We start from the raw sequence: 13,101 nt of genomic DNA on the forward strand, positions 1-13,101 counted from the left end.
AAAGATATCAAGCACACATCAATGTTGAGTGGTGCAATCAAGCCGGTTCAATAAAATATTTGTTTAAATATATAAACAAAGGACATGATAGAGCATCGGTTTGTTTTGTACCAACCAATCAAGAAAATCAGAATAAAGAAAACATTGATGAAATCAAAGACTACTATAGTTGCAGATACATATCTTCATGTGAAGCATCATGGAGGGTTTTTTCATATGATATACATTATAGGACTCCCTCAGTGATTAGGCTTCCTTTTCATATACCTGGACAACAGCAGGTTATTTAAGAGGCGTTTGATGATCTTGATGATATCTTAGATAAACCTTCTGTTGCTTCCTCAATGTTTTCAGAGTGGTTCAAGTGCAATCAAAATTATCCAGAAGCACATAATTTAACTTATGTTGAATTTCCTACAAAGTTTGTTTGGAAAGCCGACAAACGTTATTGGAAACCAAGGAAAATGGGGTTTTCCATTGGCAGGGTTCACGCAGTTTCTCCTTCTCCTGGTGAAGCTTATTATTTAAGAATTTTGTTGAACAAGGTAAAAGGTCCAACAACATTTGCTCAAATTCGAACAGTCAATTCTGTCGAATATCCAACATTTAGAGATGCATGTTATGCATGTGGCCTTTCGGATGATGACAATGAACATGTTGAAGCAATTGTAGAAGAAAGGTTTACTGGCACTGGTTATTACTTAAGAAGTTTATTTTGCACATTGCTAATGTCCGAGAGCATGTCTAGACCTGAATTGTCTGGGAAACAATGTGGAGTTACTTGTCAGATGTCATTTTATACAGACAACACATTGTTTTAAAGCATCCAGGTATTAAAAATCATATAATTATACAAATTGATGTTTTATTATTATATATATAAAAAGATTTTTAATTTATATTTTTATATCACATTTTCTTTTAAATTTTCAGGTTTAGAACTTAATGAAGAACAACTCAAAAACCTTACATTCTTTGAGATAGAAAAGTTTCTATTAAGAAATAATTCCAGTCTAAAAAAGTTTTCTACCATGCCTTTTCCTAATAAAGATTGCATCTCATCTGCAAATAATCTTTTACTTAGTGAAGAACTAGCTTATGACAAGGTTATGTTAGCTATAGAGTTTGAACAACTCTTTTCTTCATTAACTGACGAGCAGCATTCTGTATTTGAAGAAATCATTGAAGCGGTTGATAAGAATAAAGGTGGGGTATTTTTTGTTTATGGTTATGGTGGCACTGGAAAAACTTATCTTTGGAAGACCTTATGTGTATCTATAAGATCTCAAGGAAAAATTGTTTTAAGTGTTGCTTCAAGTGGAATCGCGTCACTTTTGTTATCCAGAAGTAGAACTGCACACTCCAGGTTTCACATTCCAATTAATTTAGTTGAGGATTCATTTTGTTACATAAAGCCAGATAGCGATCTTGCATTTTTATTAAGAAAAACTTCACTAATTATATGGGATGAGGCACCAATGGTACACAAGCATGGGTTTAAGGCTTTGGATAGATCATTAAAAGATATTTTAACATCTGCATCAAGAGCTTCTTCAGATTTACCATTTGGTGGAAAGGTGATTGTTTTTAGAGGAGACTTTAAACAAATATTACCGGTTGTCCCAGGTGGAAGTAGACAACAAATTGTAAACTCATGTTTAAGTTCTTCTTACATTTGGAGAAATTGCAAAGTCCTTAAGTTGACAAAAAATCTGAGATTACTATCTCAAACCATTCAATCGAAATTCAGCAAACACAGATGTTTGCACAATGGCTTTTGGATATAGGGGAAGGTAATGTTGGTGGTACAAATGATGGTGAAGCACAAATAGAAATACCAGAAGATCTTCTTATCAGACATTCATGTGATCCAATTTCTGATTTAATAGAATTTGTGTATCCGTCCGTCTTACAAAATTTCAAACAAAAAGATTACTTTCATGAAAGAGCAATACTTGCTCCAAAAATGATATTGTTCAAGAAATTAATGATCGTTTGCTTTCAATATTTCCCGGAGAAGAAAGGGAATATCTAAGTTCTGATAGTGTATGTCCTACCGACACGATTAATGAGAATTTGGATGAAAGTTTCTGCTCTCCCGTCATTCTTAATGGAATTAAAGCATCAGTTTTGCCAAACCACAAGTTGGTGTTAAAGGTAGGAGTTCCTATTATGCTTCTAAAAAATATTGATCAAAAAAGTGGATTGTGTAACGGTACTCGGTTAAAGGTGGTCTCATTGGGAAAACGTATTATACAAGTGGAGATTATATCAGGTAGTAATATTGGAGATAGGCATTATATTCCAAGAATTACTTTGATACCTACCGACAAAAAACTTAACATTAAGCTACAAAGAAGACAATATCCGCCTGCTTTATGTTTCGCAATGACCATAAACAAAAGTCAAGGGAAATCACTATCAAGAGTTGGATTATATTTGAAAAAGCCCATTTTTACACATACTCAATTGTATGTCGCATTATCAAGAGTTACAAGACGAGACGGGCTTAAAGTTCTAATTCTAGATAGTGATGCTAATACTTCAAATGAAACATCAAATGTTGTATACAAAGAAGTATTTTGAATTTTGTAAGTACTTTTCAAAAGTTTAACAATATTCATGTTTTTAAACAATTATGGTAAACTATTTTGCATCTCATAATGTTTACATATAATCCACAATCATAATGGTTAAATTCATGCAATATAATAAAAAGCCTTTACTTCAAGCCATAAAATAAAAAGTAGTCCATCATTATAATACTAACTTACAAACATCCAAAATTAAAAAAAGTCTTACATAAAGTTAGACATATCCTAACTTCAAACATTACGTCAAGTATTGTTTCAAAAACTTTCATCCACCATACTTAAAAAGTCAAAGTCAGGATTACCAAACATAGAACACAAAAAACAAATTGTCTTAATTGTTCACCATATTACTTATGATTATCTATCCTTCCCTTTTGTTATAAGCAAACAAACATTTGTCACCAACATTCAAGTCAAAAGTGGTTAACATACCTTTGAAGTCGTGGACACGGTATCTCGGTTTGTTGTGCGGAGTTTTCACCCGAAGTTCACTTTTAAACTCCACACCATCGTTGATTCTGATAATCACGTTCCTTGTTGTATTCAACTTTGATTTTCTTGCAAACCGATTTGATAAACGATGCAAAAAAAATAATGAAAAAGTTATATTTATGAATCATATATTTGGAGTTAAAAATTAAAACTATAACCAATTGTTAGAGAATTACCAAACGATCAACAATTGTTTTATTGAATTGTAGATCATGATCATCAACCACATTAACCGCATCTTCATTTTCTTCATCACCATTGGTACCATCATCAACCTCATTAATCCTACCAACATTTTCTTCATCACCATTGTTACCAACATCAACAAAATGTTGCTCTTCCACATCAACATTATGTTCAGATTCATGATTCATTCCCACCGAACTTACTTCAACATCAGCATTATTCTTATCAATATTATCATAAGATTCATCTTCAATTGATTCAAGATCAACATCTATAATTTATAAGTTCTCTAACATTATTCGAATATTTAAATGGTTTCAACCTATATTCCACACCATCTGCCTTGAAAGTTGTCAACTTGAAAACATCTTTACCATCATAATCAAATACCAGACAGTGTCCCCTTTTCAGTTTAAAGCTTCAACTGCTTTCAGCCAACCCCTCCTAAAATAAAACTTTTCTCCAATGTGAAGGATTTGATTGTACAATCATTCATGTCATCAGCACGTATGGTAAAGTATCTTATAGAGATATTTTCAAGGTCTTCAAATCGTTTAACAAACAAAGTTGGCACCATCTTTATATTCAATAGCATGAAAAACATTTTTAAAATTTCCATACCCTAACTATTACTTTAAACTCACAATTAGAATACATACCGTATAATCAATGTCAAGATGGAACAGGATTTTGTAGAATGAATTGTCGTCAGCAGTAACAAGAGTTTCATTGAAATGCTGAATTGTGAAACATGAATTTCCATCATGCTTAAAGACCAACAAATCGTCATAAGCTAACTTCAAATCTGAAGCAAGGTTTTCCCATCCTTTAGTTATCCTATAAGAATTCTTCACATATTTTATTGAAACTATCCATCTGGATCCGCTTTTTGTTCTAATAGTAGTAGAACCAAGTGGATAATTGTATTTTGAAAATAATTCTTCGTAAGTTAACGGTAGCTTCTGAAATAAATACAAATTCAAAATCCTTTTACATTAATATACTTATTATTTTAGATACTATTTAAAAACTACAAGACTTACCATAGAACTTGCATTAGGCTTATTTATAATCTTATAAAACCTTGGACCCATCTGACTTGTGAATGATTGTAACAGCCAAATTTTTATTATAGTTTATGTTATCATTCAAACATAACAACAAATAAATACTAACACAATGTCAAAATAATACAAACATTGTTTCATTCTGATTATATTTATTTTCAAAAGCCCTAATTTTATTTATCAAAATACATATACATAATTTTTCAATCAATTTTGTTATGCAATCTACATAAACATAAAGAAAACATATATTCAAACATTACACTTCAAAGATTATTTTAATCATCACCGTCTTTTTTCAAAACTTTAACAGTTTCACTTAGTTTAACCTTAATCAACCGAATACTTAGTATCTGAAAAGTAACTCACCAAATTTTGAAGATCTTAACAACACGATAAATGAAGATGAAGTAACTCACCAAAAGTAACTCAGCCGTAAATAATTTCTATGTGGAAGATGTAAGAGTGAAGATGGAAGATAAAACGTTGTTTATGTTAAGAGTTTAGGTTAAAGAAGGTTTTATTGGGATTCAAGTTATACTCATTATTATATTGTTGCCCAATAAATATTATGCCTATAATTTGATAGGAAAATTTAAATTATTTTTACATATAACATTCTCGATTTTTTGTTTGTCAATCTTATATGCAAAAAAAATTAAAAAAAAATAAAATTCAAAACTTGATCAGAAATTTTCAAATTAAGCACATAAATAGCATAAATTAACTTTACTCCGTATTATGTTTAGTCTATCCCCTTCATATTTAAAGTTAAATATTTTTCTAGTGTTACACATACTAATTTTGATGTAATTTTGTAAATGATGATATCTTTGAAACTTTTTTGTCACCTGATTTAAAGGTCAAAATGGATTATTCGAACTGACAAATCTTTAAATACAAACATCATACTCTCTATAACAAGGTGTTTAGAAATATAACAAAATGTTTAGAAATTAGTAAATGGAAACTAGAACTTATATCTCTTTAACAAAGTATATTATTAATTTAATTTTATGGTTATATGTGAAATTGATTTTTATAAATTTTACATATTTTATTATATAATGTTATTAATATATTTTTTAAAAAAAAGACATTTTCTCAACCCGTGTAGCACACGGGCATATAAGCTAGTAATATTTATAAAAGTATACATGTAAAACCAGATTAACTGCATATTATATAAACGGTAAAGTTAAAATACAAAGGACAACAAAAATGAAAAGGGTGAGAAGGAATCTAATCCATTGATCTTAGAATTGGATGGTGGAGATTAATTTAAAAATAAAAATTGATAAAAAGGGCATGAATGTAATAACTCACTTATGATGACCATCTCTCTCCACATGCAATGCACATGTCAATTCTCCCATCATTTTAAAACGTCTATAACTTTTTCATACGATATTTTTTTAGGAAATTTTTTTACCATAATAACGAGCGCTTTTTTATCTTTAATATGAATATCATATTGTTATATAAAAATAAAAAAAAGTCGGTGGGTTTTTTTATATTGTGTTATTTGGATGTTCATGTGTTTTTTAATTGGGTTTTTCTATACATTGTGTTATATATTTAGGTCATTGTGTTTTTCAATTAATACTCATATTAAAGATAAAAATTAAAACAAAGATTACGTCATTGTTTCTTTCGTTTGTCATTATGTTTTTGTGCTCAACATTTGCTTTATACATATCTTTGTGTTTTAGTCATTATGCTCAATATTCACTTAATTTGAAAAAAATAGTACTATGTTGATTGTGTATTACGTTCAAGCCATTGTGTAATATGTAGATTCCATTGTGTTTTACATTTCGGGTCATTGTGTTATATGTATTTACCATTGTGTCTTACGTTTCAAGCCATTGTGTTATATGTATTTAGCATTGTGTCTTACATTTCGGGTTATTGTGTAATATGTATTCATCATTGTGTTTTATGTATTAGATAATTTGTTGGTATTTTTTATTATATATATATTATATATTATTACACAACGGTGTTATTAGTATTTAAAAAACACAATGATCAGTTGAAAACACAATGGCGAAAAAACACAATGATCAGTTGAAAGACACAATGGCGGAAAAACACAATAACAAACAGAAAGACACAATGACGAAAAAAGACACAATGGCAAGCAAAAAGACACAATGCCGTAAATTATTTTTTATTCTTATATAACAAAATTATACTCATATTAAAGGTAAAAAACGCTTGTTATTATGGTGAATTTTTTTTTTAATATCATATTGAAAAGTTTTAGACGTTTAAAAATGATGGGAGAATTAACATGTGACTTGCATGTGGAGAGAGAAAATGTATAATATTATTTTTATATCATTTTTCCTTTGGTCCCTACATGACACACGTCAATTAATTATAGCTTCTTATTTTCTCATTTTTATTCCCCTTTAGACTAAACGGTGTGGAAACCGTTCTGCCGCTGAAGGAGTGACATGGCTGGCGGTGCCGGCGGCAAACACCACCCCGATGTCGTCGGGGCCGCCCAGCGGAAAAAATATCGTGGAGAATTCACCGATGAAAACACCGCCCAACTTCACCATTTTTCAAAAGAGAAAATCCATTTTTTCAACATATATATAACTGTTACCCAACGATTGAATTGATGTGTAGAATTTATGCCCGGTAAATCAGGACCAGAATTCATGCTCTGTTAGTCGGAATTGATGCTGACTTTGAATGATTGATCTGCAATTGATTGAATATGTTAATTTAGGAATGTTGTGAGGTTTTGATTTTGTGAGTCTTGAGCAATGGGGGAGATGGACAATGGTGTGATTGTGGAGGACTTGTGGTGGGTGAACTGATGGTGAAGAAGCGGTTGTTTTGGTGAGAACCAGGTGGGCAGGTAGGGAATATGATAATGTATTCTATATATACTTAATAATTTATTAAAAGTAATACATATGATTAAATATTATGTTTTTAAATGTAGTATAATGTTTTAAAAGTTGTTAAATATTATTATTTTTTCTAATTTTAATTATATTAAAACTTTAATAAAAGAAACCTATTATTTTATTAGAAAATGAAAGAAAGCGGTGAATTGGTAAATTGTGGTCTATTTATTTGATATTGTGGAAGAGAGTGGAGTGGAGTGGAGTATGGTATGATGTGACGCTGATATGGTATTGTAAAGTGAGAAATAAAATGGTGTCCATACCTGATAGCCTTATAGAATAACTTGACCCTTATATAAATACATAAAATTATAAAGTTGAATATTAATATAGCTAAAATCGTAATGAAGATTACTTACATATTAAATTTAAAATAATGTTTATCTTGGATTAGATTCAAATCACACAAAAATTGCATAGTTAAAGACTATTTATTTCATTTGTGTTTATAAGGGCGGAGACATAAACTTTTAACTAAAAAGTCATAATACATATTTTTACATTTTTAACATTAGATACTATCACTCTATTTTTTGATCTCAATGACACTCACTCTTAAACAATATTTTCAGACCCGGCCGATCCGGACACGTTACCGGGTCAAAGGTCGAACTGACCTGGGAGGGCGGACCGGTGTTTGACCCGGATGATGTCATTAATAATTTAAATGAATAAATATATATAAATATATATATATATATAATTATATATATATATAATTACTGATTTTCATGAAACTTCAAAAAAACATAATCCAAAGTTGTTCTCCATGCGTTTTCATTTTTTAAAACCCAGTCTCTTTATCTGTTGTAGATAAAGGAAACATGTTTTAAATTATTTGGGTTCAAAATAAATATAAAGAAAACATGGAGGGGTCTATATGAAACATTGAAATTAATTATATCTGTTACTATATAGGAGAGAGGGTATTCAAATGTTGAAAAATAAGATATTTACAATATATTAAGCATAGTGTACAAGTGGTTAGTGCATGAAATCTTAGAACCCAATCTGAATCTCCTAAACATCATATGAAGCGGGCCATTTGTGATTCAAAATTCAAACTCAGATCTCTGGACTCTGCTTATTCTAGGGTTAATAAGCATAATCAAATCAAATTATACTTAAAACGACAACAGATAAAAAAATTATGTCGGTTCTAGGTCGATGTAAGTATAATTTGATTATGCTTATTAACCCTAGAATAATTTGAATTTGAATTCCTATTTTTGTTTGATATAATTATGAATTTTGTCTTCATACGTAAATTCATCATGGATTTTGGGACTCTCATCATGAATATTTGCTTCTACAACCCCAAAAAAATTGACTCTAGCTTGGCTCGTTTTTAATTGAGCTGTCTTGGCTAAGCTTTGTGGTAAAACTGAGCTGAAAATTCGACTCGATCTTGGCTCGGTCTAAACTAATTTGGCTCAGCTTAGTGTTGAAACTGAGTTGAAAGTTTGAATTGAGCTTGGCTCGATTTTGAACTAACTTGTCTCAGCTCAGTGTTGAAACTGAGTTGAAAGTTTGACTTGAGCTTGGCTCAGTTTTGAACTAACTTGGTTCAGTTTACTGTTGAAATTAACCTGAAAGTTTGACTCAATCGAGTTTAGCTTGGTTTTGAACTAAGATGGCGCGACTTAGTGTTCAAACTGAGTTGAAAATTTGACTCAATCGAGTTTAGCTTGTTTTTGAACTAACCTGGGTGGCTCGGTGTTCAAACTGAGCTTAAAATTTTACTCTAGCTTAGCTCGGTTTTATACTAAGCTTTGTCGACTTGGTTTGGCTCAGTTTAAAAAAAATAATCAAATAAACTTCAACCAAGTACAAAATAAGATCCAAACAAGTTCAGCAAATACAAAAGGCTCTAATGATTGGTTGTGCATACTTGTAATGTTCTATTATGATTCTATACTTGATATTAGAATATTATTCTTCTTTTATTTATGCTAATTCATGTAATTTAATGATATTCTTATGTGTAATTGAGTATTGATCTTGATTTTGAAAGGGATAAATTTAGGGTTGTTATTGGTGAGCCTGGTGTTGGGAAAACTGCAATTGCTGAAGGGTAGGCTTAATGGAACATGATGAACAAGGTATGTGCATTTTTACATTTAGGATTTTAGTTTATATATTAAATTGTAATATTTTTATGTTTATTTTGTAACAATAAATGGTCAATGGTGGAACAGTCAACAAATGGGTCTGCATCAACTTTGCACAGAGCGTTCAAGATAATATTGCCCAACGCTCGTAGCTTTTGTACTGAGTTTGCAAAAATGTGTACTACTTCTGGCATGATATTGTTAACAAGACTTCTTTTACTTTAAAGTCAAATGGTTGTCTTCAAATTTTAATTTATTTATCTAATCTTGCAGGTTGGCGGCGGTAAAAAGAATTGAACGTTTGGTGAACGGTTTGATGGGAGCTTTGTTTATTACTATTATTATCATACGTGAAGTCTACAAAGGCGACGCTTTCTGTTCAACTTAACAAGAAGAGATACGCTGTACGCATATCTCTTAAATCATTTTATTCAATTGTCTAGACTATAATTGTAATCATAATGTTTTCGCATAATCAATACAGTAATCAATAATTAAAATAATTTAATAATCCTTTGGTGGTAACCCGACTAGAAAAAAACTCATTTTAACACTTGTTCGTTTGTTAAGAAATGGATGAGTTTCTTATACGAGGCTCAAGCTCGGGTTCGACAACTAAACCAGGTTCATTTGAGGCTCGGGCTCAGCTTGAACTTGAAAGTAGACAAAAAAAAAACTGGTAATAAAAACTCATAAAATCAAATTGTTGGTTTTTTAATATGGACAAGAACACGTCTCATTGGGTGAAAGCGTTTTGTCTAGAAATTTATTTGATTGGTAAAAAGGTTCTAATTGGCTCGTTTGGCTAAAAAAATTTTACTCGACTCGTTTGACTAAAAAGTTTTTATCGATCCGTTTGGCTCTGGAGTTACGTTTGGCTTGTTTAAATCCAAAGTTCAAACACAAATCTTTAAAATAAACCGACTTACTTCCGCTAAGGGAATTAAGAAACTGGTCATATCGAATGTAATGCAAAAAAAAGTATTTAATACATGTTTTATAGTGAGCTTATCTTTTTATTATTATTAATTTCGGCAGAAATCATATCCCAAAAGGGTAGTGATGCACGGTGGTACCTGTCAGTAGAAGAATTGCTTCCCGAGAATTATCATGATAAAGAATCAGATTATGTGAAACGAACCAAATTAATGGATGTTTGGTTTGATTCAGGTATGCTAACTACTGTTTAAACATGAGTAATTCTTGTACAATTTACAACTTTGAGTGGCATATGCATAAACTGGTTTGGGGCTGATTCGGGTTAATTTAAAAGAGGATTCGGTTAATTTATATTTAGGTAATATGTTTTTTCGGATTAGAGATTGATTACGTGCTTGTTTGGTTGGAAGCATGCCACATATTGTTTTCAGACATGAAAGGTAACTATGAAATTTTTATTAGGCAATATCTCACGTGTTGTATCAGGTGGTGCAGCATTAGATATTCTGTTTCATATTGGAAATTTATTAACGGGTCAAAACAGAATCGGTTTTGCCAAACAGATTAAAACTGTTTGCTGAATATTTTATTGTTCAAATTGAGTAATTTTAAGTTGTTTCGACCGCTCGAAACTGGCTCATGATTGGTTTTTCGAGCTTGAGCTCGGCTTGGACTCAACTCATTTAGGAAACTTTCATTCATTTTAGTTATATATTTATCCTTTATTTCATTAATTATTAACTAATTTTCAATTATGAATTTATTACAATGCTATGTTACAACAGTGGTATCAACAGCTTGTATTCAAGCAGTAGCCGTTTGCTTATCAGAAGTTAAAACAATGAGTGAAAGAATTTGGATGTAACTTGTTATTGTTTAAGCTCAAATGCATGTTGAAAATATTATGGATCTTTATTACATTGTTTGTAAAATTTAAAGGATAATGTGCTGATGAAAGTCTTATGCTTTCAACATATTACATCATGTAATTTACATGGTTTAGAAATTTGGACTTTTATTCATTGTCGTTAGATTGTTGTGTGTTGTTTATTTTGAATTATTTGATGGTCACACTAACATAGTCTTGGTTTAAATTTTGAATTATTTGTTATGGTCGGCGTGCATGAGCTGATTAAAAGCTTGGCTTACTAAAAACTTTTTAAGCTTGACCTAGTTCTCAGTATTACTAAAATATTTTACGATTAAGAAATCTAGGTACAATACAATATAACGCGAGAGGATAAATAAAGTAACAGGAAAACGAGTATCGCGTTGTAAATTGTTGTTGCCGTCGCATCGCGCGGGTCTCAACTAGTATTATGTATATGTATGTATATGTATTAAATTACAACATCTCTACAGCTTAGGTTCTGTGTTGTCCTTTTTAGCTTCTACATTGTAACTCTGGCTTCTTATCTATCTGCTCACACGTGTTCCTTCAATTGTTTTCATCTAAATCAATCTAATACTAGATTTCCCTAGCATCATCACCTCATCTCCGATCAATATTGCCTTTTCTTTTAGTTCTTAAAATTCTTCATCCGATCGAGTTTTCACGGTGGCGATATAAATCATACTTGGTGATGGCGGTGGTCCCTTTATGGTCTGTGAGTTATTAGTTTTGTTGGTTATTGCATTACTTGCTCTTGTTTCATTTCTATTTTCAAATTATCCATGAAAGCTTGATCTAGATTTTCGACTTTTGAAGCCATCATAATCAACAAAAATGACAATTTTGTTTTAAATTTTGTTGCGCTCATATATACATAGTCTCTTTAAATACACCCAACGCAACGCAGAAGGGTGCTTCATCTATTATAACAAAATCTTAATTATAATAACAGAAATCTACGCGTTACAAAATAAGAAACAGTTACTCATAATCCAAAGTCTTTTCTTATAAATGTACACCTTCACCTCCCAATTCCACCATCTTTCTTTTCCTCATATTTTCTTTTCATAAACCCTCCATTAAATCCCCTTCTTCCTCTGTTCCCATTTCATAATACTCCAACACCCCGAATGACGAGTCCGAATGCGGTTGTTTCCGACGCCCAATCCGCCATTGCCATGGCGATCACGGCGGCAGTTAACACCTCAATTTACTCCCAACCAGTCCCTGATTCTCCTTCCAACATCACTTTGTTTTCAAAAAACAAGTTTCCAAAAATCACTGAAACCGCAACCGGAATAGGCAAAAACAACACCGGGTGGGTGGAAGCCATGAGAGCTTCTTCACCCACCAGAAACAAACTCATCTGATGATGGGGAAAAGAAAAGATTTTGGATTGTGAGTAATTGTTTCTCATTTTGGAATATTATGTTTTTAGTAGATTTTTGATATTTTAATAGAGATTTTGTTATAATTTTCAAAAGATGAAACATCCTTCAGCATTGGTTGTATTTGAAGAGATCACGAGTGCAGCAAAATTTAAACAGATTGCCATTTTATTCAAAAGGAGGCTGTAGAGCAAATTGCTTATGTTGATTGTATGGTAGTAAATAAGGGTTTTGTTGTCGTCTTTTGGTTTCATATATTAAATTCTTGTTGGAGATTGACATGTAAAGCAAGGGTATGGTGGTGGCTGGTACTGATACGGGTATATGTCCGGGTTTGGAATGGGGCATGATCAGGAATCAGACATGTTCGATGGTGGAGCTGCATCGGGTAGCAGGTACAGAAATCATGAGCAACCCGTAAGCTAATAATGTTGTAAGCTAAAACTCCTACCATCTATGTTTTGGCTAACTAAATATTATGATTATGTATGAGTTGTTAATGGTT

At 31.4% G+C, this 13,101-nt stretch overlaps 1 protein-coding gene across 1 annotated transcript; it reads left to right on the plus strand.

Moving 5' to 3' along the window:
- The first annotated feature begins 464 nt into the window (after positions 1–464).
- LOC143534288 (uncharacterized) lies at positions 465–2,035 on the plus strand. Its single transcript, XM_077028805.1, has 3 exons — positions 465–783; positions 934–1,646; positions 1,751–2,035. The coding sequence occupies exons 1-3, from the start codon at positions 465–467 to the stop codon at positions 2,033–2,035; spliced, it is 1,317 nt and encodes a 438-aa protein (XP_076884920.1).
- Positions 2,036–13,101: the final 11,066 nt, after the last annotated feature.

The sequence above is a fragment of the Bidens hawaiensis genome, unplaced genomic scaffold (genome assembly GCF_021521415.1).
Source record: "Bidens hawaiensis isolate Kalapana, Puna unplaced genomic scaffold, B.hawaiensis_p1.1 tig00010126_1, whole genome shotgun sequence".
Lineage (NCBI taxonomy): Eukaryota > Viridiplantae > Streptophyta > Magnoliopsida > Asterales > Asteraceae > Bidens > Bidens hawaiensis.